At 30.0% G+C, this 13277-nt stretch overlaps 1 protein-coding gene across 1 annotated transcript; it reads left to right on the top strand.

Moving 5' to 3' along the window:
- The first annotated feature begins 97 nt into the window (after positions 1-97).
- On the top strand, positions 98-12808 carry cyp20a1 (cytochrome P450, family 20, subfamily A, polypeptide 1). Its single transcript, XM_058052462.2, has 13 exons — positions 98-363; positions 2425-2474; positions 2552-2718; positions 5337-5482; positions 5569-5736; positions 5821-5899; positions 8243-8355; positions 8428-8482; positions 8554-8674; positions 8753-8864; positions 9759-9823; positions 9927-10016; positions 12018-12808. Exons 1-13 carry the CDS (start codon positions 292-294, stop codon positions 12172-12174), a joined length of 1395 nt encoding a protein of 464 aa, XP_057908445.2. The 5' UTR covers positions 98-291; the 3' UTR covers positions 12175-12808.
- Positions 12809-13277: the final 469 nt, after the last annotated feature.

Genomic DNA, 13277 nt, shown 5'->3' with positions numbered 1-13277 from the left:
TGATGTTTTGACTTAAAATGTATTTTACACAGAAATGCATGATATCAATATAAGCAACAACAAAAGTCGGCTTTCTTTAAAAAATAAAATAAAACAGATTTTTTTCATCGGAAGTGCTGAATAAGCATCGATGTTCTCAGCGCTCGATTACTCCTCCCTTCCAATCACGAAGCCCTTCCAATCGAACACGGAAAAATCGCTACATTCGTGTTGACGTGGAGTGTGACTTTAGCTGGGAGTTATCGTTCCTGCCAAACTAAACTAAAACTAAAACTAACTAAGTGAGCCGTCATGCTGGATTTTGCTATTTTTGCCGTGACGTTGATTGTCTTTTTGGTCGGCGCCGTGCTTTATTTGTACCCGGTAAGTTGGCTAGTAAATTAGCTACAAGTTAGCTTATTAGCCGTACAGTTTTGAGTTGGTGTTTGGGACATTTCTATATTATATACGCGTCAAACGCAATGTTAGCAAAACGGGTTAGTTTGCTAGTTAATCGAGAAAAATAAAATGTTGTGTTCAACTCACGTCGGCGAAGATGCGTTCAGTGGCGCTGCAGCTGTTGGGAAAGAGTTCAGTCGTCAGGACTGAACCTGCAATTAGCTTGGCACACAATAGTGAGGAAAGGGGGTATCAAACCCAAGTCCTGGTGTGGAATAAATAAACGCAACTTGTCAAATTTGTACCTCGTTGGTATTGGCGCATGCGCGCGGTTACGGGCTTGATATGAATCAATATAAAGTGAGTTTTTAATTAATTGGTTATTAGTTCTATGCCCAGTGGTTCGGGTTAGGGTACAGATGAATACATATCAGAAAATATCTACCGCTGATTCTAGCGCATGCGCAAAACCGCCATGTCTTTTCTGCCGGGTAATTTTAAAAATAGTATATTGTTGTATATTTTTACAGTAAAATAAACTAATCAAAGATGTGTTGTTTTATTTATAATTTTAAAGAAATATATATTTATAAATGTTATTACTATCATGTATGCACATAGTTACTTTTAAAATATAAATGTATATTATAGTATGAATTTTTTAAATCGTTTTTAATTTTACTTGTAAAACATTTATAGTAAAAAAACAGTCAACGACACTTATTTGTATTCTATTATATTTTTGTTTTTTTAATGTTTTTAGATATTAATTTTATTACTATAATTTATGTACATTATGTACATCCACGAAAAATGTATGTTATAGTGTATATTTATAGTAAAATATAAAATAAATAAATGGTTAGGGTACAGATGAATACATGTCAGAAAATATCCATGTGTTTTATGCCTGGTAATTTTTAAAATAGTATATTGTAGTATATTTTTACAGTAAAATTAACTAATCAAAGATGTGTTATTTTATTTATAGTTTTTTTAAAATATATATTTATAAATGTTATTACTATCATGTATGTACATATTTACTTTTTAAATATAAATTATATAATAGTATGAATTTTTTAAATAGTTTTTTAATTTTACTTGTAAAAAAATTTATAGTAAAAAAACAGTCAAAGACACTTATTTTTATTCTATTATATTTTTGTTTTTGTAATGTTTTTATATATTAATTTTATTACTATAATTTATGTACATTATGTACATCCACGAAAAATGTATGTTATAGTGTATATTTATAGTAAAATATAAAATAAATATAAAATAAATAAATAAATGGTTAGGGTTAGGGTACAGATTAATACATATCGGAAAATATCCATGTCTTTTATGCCTGGTAATTTTTAAAATAGTATATTGTATATTTTTACAGTAAAATTAACTAATCAAAGATGTGTTATTTTATTTATAGTTTTTTGAAAAATATATATAATTATAAATGTAAATAAATAAATACAATCATGTATGTACATATTTACTTTTTAAATATAAAAAATATATATATAAAAATATATAAAAAATATATATGATAGTATGAATTTTTTTAAATAGTTTTTTTTAAATTTTACTTGTAAAAACATTTATAGTAAAAACAGTCAAAGACTTATTTTTATTCTATTATATTTTAGTTTTTTTAAATGTTTTTATCTATTAATTTTATTACTATAATTCATGTACATCCAAGAAAAAATTATGTTATAGTATATGTTTCTCGTAAAATACAAAATAAAGACACCTAATGTTGTTTTTTTGTTTTTTTTCCTAATCATGTTAAATTTATTCTGTCAAATTTGTACTGCATGCAATTTTTCTGATTTGTTTTGTTTCTAAAATTAATCCTACGATTGTCGTACACTCAGATTTCTGCTTAGTACTTGCTTCTGAATACTTCTGATTTCAATGTACTAGGTTTGTTGGTAAAACAATACAAATACTACATGGATTTACCATGCGTTGCCGATGTCGTCTCCAATTTAAATGCCAAATGTCTTCATGGACAGAAACATTCAACATGTCATATTTCAGTCATCCAGAAGAGCATCTGGCATCCCAGGTTTGAACCCCACACACGAGAAGTAAGGAAGTCTTATGTCATTTTCATATTTCGATTGTGTACCTGAAAGAATGAGCGTGTCGATTGTGTTGTGGACAGGGATGGGAACCTGCAGGACATCGTGAACCGTGGGAGCCTGCATGAATTCTTGGTTGCTTTACACGAGGAGTTTGGCTCCGTTGCTTCATTCTGGTTTGGAAGGCGTCCGGTGGTCAGCCTGGGCTCCGTCAATCTGCTACGTCAACACATCAACCCCAACCACACGAGTAGGTGCCAGCGTGCCGTCACACTTTACCGACTAACATGGGACAAAAGCTGCAGTAAATTTCAAAGAATGAAGTCAAAATATTAAGATATTATTAAAAGTTTGAATCTAACAAAAAAAAAGTCATAATTTTCCAAGACTATATGTCAGTGAAAAAATATTTTGAGTGGCATTTTTGGAAAATTAGGTTGGAATAAAAAGTAATATTCTAAGAATAAAGTGAAAATATTAAGAGGAAAAAAGTCAGAATTACAAAAAAAAAATTAATATTATTTTTAAAGAATAATATAATATTTATAGAGGAAAATAATTTTAATTTTTAGCATTAAGTTAAAATATTAAAGAAAAAAAAACGTCACTTAAAATCGAGATATGACTGGAAACAAAACAACAATTGAAAAATTTAATTGTAGAAAAAGTTTGAATATTCCCGGAATCAAGTAAAAGTAAAAATATTGTGGGAATAAAGTCATAATTACAAGAAAAAAATTTAGAAGAAGAAAATTGGAAAATAGTTGGGCACTTTAATTAAATTAAATCATTTTACAAGAATAAAGTGACTATATTACATAAACATAATAATAGAATCACAAAACAATAATAGTAAAATTATATTAAATACAGATTAGGTTTTAAGCATATTTGGAAAATTGGGTTGGAATAAATATAAATATTGGAAGTAATATTCTAAGAATAGAGTGAAAATATTTAGGGGAAAAAAAGTCAGAATTATAATAAGAAATTTTAATTATTATCTTTAAAGAATAATATAATATTTATAGGGGAAAATAATTTTAATTTTTAGCATTAAGTTAAAATGTTAAAGAAAAAAATGTCACTTTTTTAAAATATGAATAATTTTTGAATATTCCGGTAATCAAGTAAAAATATTGTAGGAATAAAGTCATAATTACAAGAAGATAATTTATAAGAGGAAGGTTGAAATAGTTGGACACTTTAATTAAAAAAACGAAAAAAGAAGCACTAAATTTAAAAGAATGAAGTCAAAATATTAAGATATTAAAAGTTTGATTTTAACAAGAAAAAGTCATAATTTTCCAAGACTATATGTCAGCGAAAAAAAAAATTTTAGTGGCATTTTTGGAAAATTAGGTTGAAATAAAAAGTAATATTCTAAGAACAAAGTGAAAATATTAAGGGAATAAAGTCAGAATTACAAGAAAAAATTCTAAATATTATCTTTAAAGAATAATATAATATTTATAGGAGAAAATAATTTAAATTTTTAGCATTAAGTTGAAATATTAAAGAAAAAAAGACATCACTTTTTAAAATCGAGATATGACGGGAAACAAAATAACAATTGAAAAATGTCATTGCAGAAAAAGCTTGAATATTCCGGTAATCAAGTAAAAAATATTGTCATAAAAAAAAGTCATAGTCATAATAAAAGTCATAATTACAAGAAGAAAATTTATAAGAGGAAATAGTTGGACACTTTAATTAAAAAAAGAAAAAAGCTGTAATTTTACAAAAATTATATTACATAAACATAATAACAGAATTACAAAACAATAATAGTCAAATTATATTAAATACAAATTAAGTTGTTTTTTTTTTAAAATCATAATATGACAAATAAATTGTAATACATTTTAATTAATATTTTAATTAATTAATTTGAATTATTAAAGAAAAAATATGTCACTTTTTAAGACATAATATGACAAATAAATAAAATAAAATTTAAAATAAATACATAATAAATAAATAGATAATAAAATAAAATTTAATTCATTTTAATTAATATTTTGAATTAATTAATTTGACATATTAAAGAAAAAAATATGGCACTTTTTTTAATCGAGAATTTACTGGAAACAAAACAACAATTGGAAAATGTCATTGTGGAAAAAGCTTTAATATTTCGGGAATCAAGTAAAAAATATTGTGGGAATAAAGTCATAATTACAAGAAAAACATTTAGTAGAAGAAAGTTGGAAAATAGCTGGACACTTTTAATTAAATTAAAATTAAATTAAATAAAAAAAATAATAATTTTACAAGAATAAAGTCACTATATTACATAAACATAGTAATAGAATTACAAAACAATAATAGTCAAATTATATTAAATACAAATTAAGTTATTTTTTTAAGTCACAATATGACAAATAAAATGTAATTAATTTTAATTAATATTTTAATTAATTAATTTGAAATATAAAAGGAAAAATATGTTTTTAAGTCATAATACGACAAATAAATAAAATAAAATTTTAAATAAATAAATAATAAATAGATAATAAATAAAATAAAATTTAATTAATTTTACTTAATATTTTTAATTAATTAATTTGAAATATTAAAATAGTTGGACACTTTAATTAAAAAAACTGTAATTTTACAAGAATAAAGTCACTATATTACATAAACATAATAATAGAAAAACAATAATAGTCAAATTATATTCAATACAAATTAAGTTATTTTTTTAAAAGTCATAATATGACAAAGAAATTTTAATTAATTTTAATTAATATTTTAATTATTTTTAAATATTTTTTTTATTAATTATTTTTTAAAATTAATATTAATACATTGATATTAATTTTAATATTATGAAATATTATAAAAATGTACAAATGGTCTCCACAGCCGACTCGTTTGAAACCATGCTCAAGTCACTGCTCAATTACCAGTCAGGAATCGGAGGCGGCGTCGGCGAGGCTGTCGTTCGTAAAAAGTTGTACGACAACGCCATCAACAACACTTTGAAGAACAACTTCTCCCTGGTGATGAAGGTTTGGCTTCAATCCTTTTTCCAAATATGTTTTTTTTTCCATAAAAGAAACACGTTTCATTTATTATTTTGTGGTTTTTTTTTCAGCTGGTGGAGGAGTTTGTTGGGAAGTGGGCGTCGGTGGCAGAGGCTCAGCACACGCCGCTGTGCGCCCACCTGCTGGGTCTCTCCATGAAGACCGTCACCCAGCTGACCCTGGGTGAGCGCTTTCGAAATGACGCCGATGTCATACGCTTCCGCAAGAACCACGACGCGGTGAGAACCATGTGTGTCATCATGGGTTCTTAATGCGTTTAATATTGTTGGTTACTTTTTTTTGTTTTGTTTTCCTCTACGCAGATCTGGTCCGAAATTGGGAAAGGTTATTTGGATGGTTCCCTGGAGAAGAACTCCAGCAGGAAGGAACGTTATAGGACAGGTGAGTGGCGTCAGACTACAGTTGGCAAATTAAGGATTCATTCATTCATTTTTGACGGCTTATCCTCACAAGGGTTACAGGGGGTCTTCATGATACACCCTGGACTGGTGGCCAGCCAATCACAGGGCACATATAGACAAACAACCATTCACACTCACATTCATACCTATGGACAATTTGGAGTCGCTAATTAACCTAGCATGTTTTTGGAATGTGGGAGGAAACCGGAGTACCCGAAGAAAACCCACGCATGCACGGGGAGAACATGCAAACTCCACACAGAAATGGCCGAGTGTGGAATTGAACCCCGGTCTCGTAGATGTGAGGCCTGCCCGCTAACCACTCGTCCGCTGTGCAACTCCATAACGACAAAGAAGCATTCATTCATTCATTTTCTACCGCTTATCCTCTCAAGGGTCACGGGGGTGCTGGAGCCTACCCCAGCTGTCTTTGGGGCGAGAGGCGGGGTCCACCCTGGGCACATATAGACAAACAACCATTCACACTCACATTCATACCTATGGACAATTTGGAGTTGCTAATTAACCTAGCATGTTTTTGGCAAACTGTGTGGTAAACTCCACACAGGGTGGAATCGAACTCGGGTCTCCTAGCTGTGAGGTCTGCACGCTAAACTAATAAAGAATTTGGTTTTGTTGTCATACAATATTGCGCACATCATTAATACCTGAGAAAATGGCTAAGTTAGCAAGCTAACGCTTAACCTATGAAAATGTCTCAAATGCTAAGATGCTAACTTTAGCATATTAGAAATGCTGAATGTTGACCAGCAACCTATGAAAGCCATTTCAAATGCTAACACTCTTTGGGAAAAAAAGAGCAAAAAAAGTTAACATGTATTGGTCGCTGTTAGCATGCTAACACCTGGCATGACATTATTATTATAGCCAATTAACCTAGCATGTTTTTGGCAAACTGTGTGGTAAACTCCGTACAGGGTGGAATCGAACTCGGGTCTCCTAGCTGTGTGGTCTGCGCGCTAACCCCTTTCCTTTACACCTGTGGAGAATATATGAAATGCTAACTTGCCGGCTGAGTGGTTAGCACGCAGACCTCACAGCTAGGAGACCAGGGTTCAATTCCAACCTCGGCCATCTCTGTGTGGAGTTGCATGCGTGGGTTTTCTCCGGGTACTCCGGTTTTCTCCCACATTCCAAAAAAAACATGCTAGGTTAATTAGCGACTCCAAATTGTCCATAGGTATGAATGTGAGTGTGAATGGTTGTTTGTCTATATGTGCCCTGTGATTGGCTGGCCACCAGTCCAGGGTGTACCCCGCCTCTCGCCCGAAGATGGCTGGGATAGGCTCCAGCATACCCGCAACCCTCATGAGGATAAGCGGTATAAATGAATGTCATGCCAGGTGTTAGCATGCTAACAGCTACCAATACATACAAAAGGTATAAGCTTGCGTAATGTTTTCATTTTGGGTGTTAGCATTTGAAATGGCTTTCATAGGTTGCTGGTCAACATTCAGCATTTCTAATATGCTAAAGTTAGCATCTTAGCATTTGAGACATTTTCATAGGTTTAAACTAAAGGACAAAGCACTGTCATGCTAAGCGTTAGGTATTAATTATGTGCGCAATATTGTATGACAACAAAACCAAATTCTTAATTGGGTTAGCGTGCAGACCTCACAGCTAGGAGACCCGAGTTCGATTCCACCCTGTGTGGAGTTTTCTACACAGTTTGCCAAAAACATGCTAGGTTAATTAGCGACTCCAAATTGTCCATAGGTATGAATGTGAGTGTGAATGGTTGTTTGTCTATATGTGCCCTGTGATTGGCTGGCCACCAGTCCAGGGTGTACCCCGCCTCTCGCCGGAAGACAGCTGGGGTAGGCTCCAGCACCCCCGCGACCCTCGTGAGGAAAAAGTGGTCGAAAATGAATTCACAAATTTTAAAAATATAATTTCACAAGAAAACTAAAAAAACAACTGGAAAAAACAGCAGCATAACATTATGCTGAGGTTCTCATTGGGAGTGACCAGGATGGATAGGATGTTCTCCCCGTGCATGCGTGGGTTTTCTCCGAGGACTCCGGTTTCCTCCCACATTCCAAAAACATGCTAGGTTAATTAGCGACTCCAAATTGTCCATAGGTATGAATGTGAGTGTGAATGGTTGTTTGTCTATATGTGCCCTGTGATTGGCTGGCCAACAGTCCAGGGTGTGTACCCCGCCTCTTGTCTGAAGACAGCTGGGATAGGCTCCAGCACCCCCGCGAATGAATGTTGATTTAGAATGCTAGCAATGGAGAATCCAAACAAAGACTGCTGAGTCACTGAATGTCCCTGATGTCCCTGAATGTGTCTTCAGCTCTGTCAGAGATGGAGTCCGTGCTTCTGTCTGTGGCCAAGGAGAGAAAAACCAATCAGAGCCAGCTGGTTTTTGTGGACACCCTGCTTCGATCCGGACTCACGGAGCGACAGGCGAGTACTTATCCCGGGATTTTGTCCTAAAGCAAGCGGGATTATGGAGCGTCGATGTGTTGTTTGTTTCAGATCATGGAGGACTGCATGGTGTTCACGTTGGCCGGATGCGTCATCACCGCCAACCGTGCGTGCAAGTGATGAAAAAAATATGATGATGAAAACAAATACTTCCATCTTTTCATTCTTATTTGCTAGTGTGTATCTGGGCCGTGCACTTCCTGTCCACGTCAGAAGAAGTCCAAGACACGTTGTACCAAGAACTGGAACATATTTTGGGTTCAGGTCCAATTTCTTTGGATAAAATCCCTCAGCTTAAGTATGTTTTTAAGCAAGGACACATTTTTAGTAGATATGTCCTCCTGATGGACGTTGTCACGTTTGTCTTGTTGAACAGATACTGCCAGCAGGTGCTGAATGAGACGGTTAGAACCGCTAAGTTGACCCCCATTGCTGCACGACTTCAGGAAGTGGATGGAAAAGTGGATCAGCATGTCATTCCCAAAGAGGTACAGGGAAAATGTCATTCCGCATAAGTGGAAAAGTGGGTCAAAAATGACCCGGTCAGGTTGTTTTCTTGAAATATCTTCATAATGAAAAAAATTTATCATTTCATATTCCAGGTATTCCTAAAAAAACATGTTTTTGATATCATGCCATTCAAATTTTAACTTAATTTTTACACATTTTAAGAAATTGTAGTTTTTGTGTTACTACCCCAACCTTCCATAAGTGGGTCAAAAATGACCCGGTCAGGTTGTTTTCTTGAAATATCTTCATAATTAAATTTTTTTATCATTTCATATTCCAGGTATTCCTAAAAAAACATGTTTTTGATATAATGGCATTCAAAATTTTAACTTACTTTTTATACATTTTAAGAAATTTTAGTTTTTGTGTTACTACCCCAACCTTCCATAAGTGGGTCAAAAATGACCCGGTCAGGTTGTTTTCTTGAAATATCTTCATAATTAAAAATTTTGATCATTTCATATTCCAGGTATTCCTCAAAAAACATGTTTTTGATATCATACCGTTCATATTTTTAACTTTCCTTTTATACATTTTAAGAAATTTTAGTTTTTGTGTTACTACCCCAACCTTCCATAAGTGGGTCAAAAATGACCCGGTCAGGTTGTTTTCTTGAAATATCTTCATAATTAAATGTTTTATCATTTCATATTCCAGGTATTCCTCAAAAACATGTTTTTGATATCATGCCATTCACATTTTTAACTTACCTTTTATACATTTTAAGACATTTTTGTTTTTGTGTTACAACAGTCATAGTACCTACTTGTGAATGTAGTATTCTACATTGGCCACAAGGTGTCGCCAGAAATGATTCGTGAATGCCTGTATGTTTAAATGGCCATAATAACAACCTTCTGTTTACATTTCAGACCCTGGTCATCTATGCTTTGGGAGTCGTGCTGCAAGATTCCAAAAGTTGGAGCGCCGCAAGCAGGTCTTGTTCATTGATATTCATAATCATAATGCTGCTTTTGATGTATTACATTCAGTCAAATTTGTGTTTCTATGATTGTTTCTTTTTGTATTAAAACTTTCAGATTTGACCCAAATCGATTTGAGGACGAGTCATCCAGGAAGAGTTTCTGTCTGCTTGGTTTTTCTGGGAATCAGACGTGTCCGGAGCTCAGGTAACCGCTGCATTATCTGGATCCATTTTTACCTTTGAAAAAATCTGCAGTAAATTTTAAAAGAATGAAGTAAAAATATTAAGATATTATTAAAAGTTTGAATCGAACAAGAAAAAGTCATAATTTTCCAAGACTATATGTCAGTGAAAACATGTTTTTAGTGGCATTTTTGGAAAATTAGGTTGGAATAAAAAAGTAATATTCCAAGAATAAAGTGAAAATATTAAGGAAATAAAGTCAGAATTACAAGAAAATTTTTTTAAAGAATAATATAATATTTATAGGGGAAAATAATTTAATTTTTTAGCATTAAGTTGAAATATTAAAGAAAAAAATATGTCACTTTTTTTAAATCGAGAATTGATGTGGAAAAAAACAACAACGGAAAAATGTCATTGTAGAAAAAATTTGAATATTCCGGGAATCAAGTAAAAAATATTGTGAGAATAAAGTCATAATTACAAGAAGAAAATTTATAAGAAGAAAGTTGAAATAGTCGGACAATTTAATTAAAAAACAAAAAAGCTGTAATTTTACAAGAATAAAGTGACTATATTACATAAACATAATAGTAGAATTACAAAACAATAATAGTCAAATTATATGAAATACAAATTAAGTTATTTTTTAAAAGTCATAACATGACAAATAACATTTAATTAATTATAATTAATATTTTAATTAATTAATTTGAAATATTAAATAAAAAATATGTCACTTTTTTTAAATCAAGAATTTACAGGAAACAAAACAACAATTGAAAAATGTCATTGTGGAAAAAGTTTTAATATTACGGGAATAAAGTAAAAAATACTGTGGGAATAAAGTCATAATTACAAGAAAAAAAATTAGCTGTAATTTTACAAGAATAAAGTGACTATATTACATAAACATAATAATAGAATTACAACACAATAATAGTCAAATCATATTAAATACAAATTAAGTTATTTTTTAAAAAGTCATAATATGACATTTAATTAATTTTAATTAATATTTTTATTAATTAATTTGAAATATTAAATAAAAAAATATGTCACTTTTTTGAAATCAAGAATTTACTGGAAACAAAACAACAATTGAAAAATGTCATTGTGGAAAAAGTTTGAATATTCCGGGAATCAAGTAAAAAAATATTGTGAGAATAATTACAAGAAGAAAATTTATATGAAGAAAGTTGAAATAGTCGGACATTTTAATTAAAAAACAAAAAAAGGCTGTAATTTTACAAGAAAAAAGTGACTATATTACATAAACATAATAATAGAATGACTCTATTATTATTAAAATTATTAAAAAAGTTATTTTTTTAGAGTCATAATATGACAAATAACATTTAATTAATTTTAATTAATATTTTAGTTAATTAATTTGAAATATTAAATAAAAAATATGTCACCTTTTTTTAAATGTAGCTGTAATTTTACAAGAATAAAGTGACTATATTACATAAACATAATAATAGAATTACAAAACAATTATAGTCAAATTATATGAAATACAAATTAAGTTATTTTTTTAGAGTCATAATATGACAAATAACATTTAATTAATTTTAATTAATATTTTAATTAATTAATTTGAAATATTAAATAAAAAAATATGTCACCTTTTTTAAATGTAGCTGTAATTTTACAAGAATAAAGTGACTATATTACATAAACATAATAATAGAATTACAAAACAATAATAGTCAGATTATATTAAAGACAAATTAAGTTCTTTTTTTAATATTTACCTTTAAATACGCTCTTCTGGTACACTTTTTGTTGCATAATATTGGTTTCAGTCGTGTTTATTCAGGGTTATGAATAGGACAAAATGTGATTTAATAAAGCATATAGCATGCTTACTTCAAAGCTGCATCAAGTCTTTGTGGGTTTTGTCTTTAATTTCATAACAGTCAACGTTATGTAATCTTTTATCGTTCGGTTCTTTGGCTTCACTCGGTTCTTTATTTACAAATATAACAACATTATTTCATTTTTTCTTCTTTTTTAGGTTTGCTTATACTGTCGCTACCGTCCTGCTCGCCACGTTAGTGCGACGACTTAAGCTTCACCGGTTGGAAGGTCAAGTCCCAGAGGTCAAATCGGAGCTGGTGTCGACGCCAAAGGATGAAACCTGGATCACCGTCAGCAAAAGAACTGCAAATTAGTCTCGTTTGTTTTCGCCATTTAGGAAGGGGTGTGGTCAAAATGACATTTCAGGTGCCTGGTCGATATTTTCACATGCATCATATAATTGTTGCATATTGTGTTCAAAAAATTGTATCTGAATTTTTTTTTTTTTTACATCTTATTGAAATAACATATGCATACATTTTTCAAGAAATGTGGCAGCATCCAACCATTTCAAACCTGCACCTTCCATGCACATGTCAGATTTGTGCAAAAAATATTATGAATAAAATCAAAACAATAAGCAATTTAATTGGGAAATAATTAAAAATAAAAATGTACCTGATTGCTTTGTAATTCATTAAAATGTAATTTAACCACTACAGTTGAAAAATGTTTTTTAATGTTTAATTAATTAAAATTAAAAAAAAATTAATTAAATAAAACTAAAATGTGAAAAATTATACATATTTATTTCTAGAAAATAATGCCATTAAAACACTACTTAAAATAAAAATGTAGCTGATTGCTTTGTAATTAATTAAAAATTTAATTTAACCACTACAGTTGACAAATGGTTTTTAATTTTTAATTAATTAAAATTAAAATGTGAAAAATGCCAATGAAATTATGCATATTTATTTCTAGGAAATAATGCCATTAACACACTACTTAAAATAAAAATGTACCTGATTGCTTTGTAATTAATTAAAAATTAAATTTAACCACTACAGTTGACAAATGGTTTTTAATTTTTAATTAATTAAAATTAAAATGTGAAAAATGCCAACGAAATTATACATATTTATTTCTAGGAAATAATGCCATTAACACACGACTTAAAATAAAAATGTACCTGATTGCTTTGTAATTAATTAAAAATTAAATTTAACCACTACAGTTGACAAATGGTTTTTAATTTTTAATTAATTAAAATAAAAAAATAATTTTTATTAAATAAAATTAAAATGTGAAAAATGCCAACGAAATTATACGTATTTATTTCTAGGAAATAATTCCATTAACACACGACTTAAAATAAAAATGTACCTGATTGCTTTGTAATTAATTAAAATTTAAATTTAACCACTACCGTTGACAAATGTTTTTTAATTTTTAATTAATTAAAATAAAAAAAATA

The sequence above is a fragment of the Doryrhamphus excisus genome, linkage group LG15 (assembly GCF_037039965.1).
Source record: "Doryrhamphus excisus strain RoL-2023G ecotype Guam linkage group LG15, RoL_Dexc_Guam_v1.1, whole genome shotgun sequence".
NCBI classification, from domain to species: Eukaryota; Metazoa; Chordata; class Actinopteri; order Syngnathiformes; family Syngnathidae; genus Doryrhamphus; species Doryrhamphus excisus.
The sequence above is the reverse complement of the archived record's forward strand: the minus strand, read 5'-3'. Positions and strand labels throughout refer to the sequence as shown.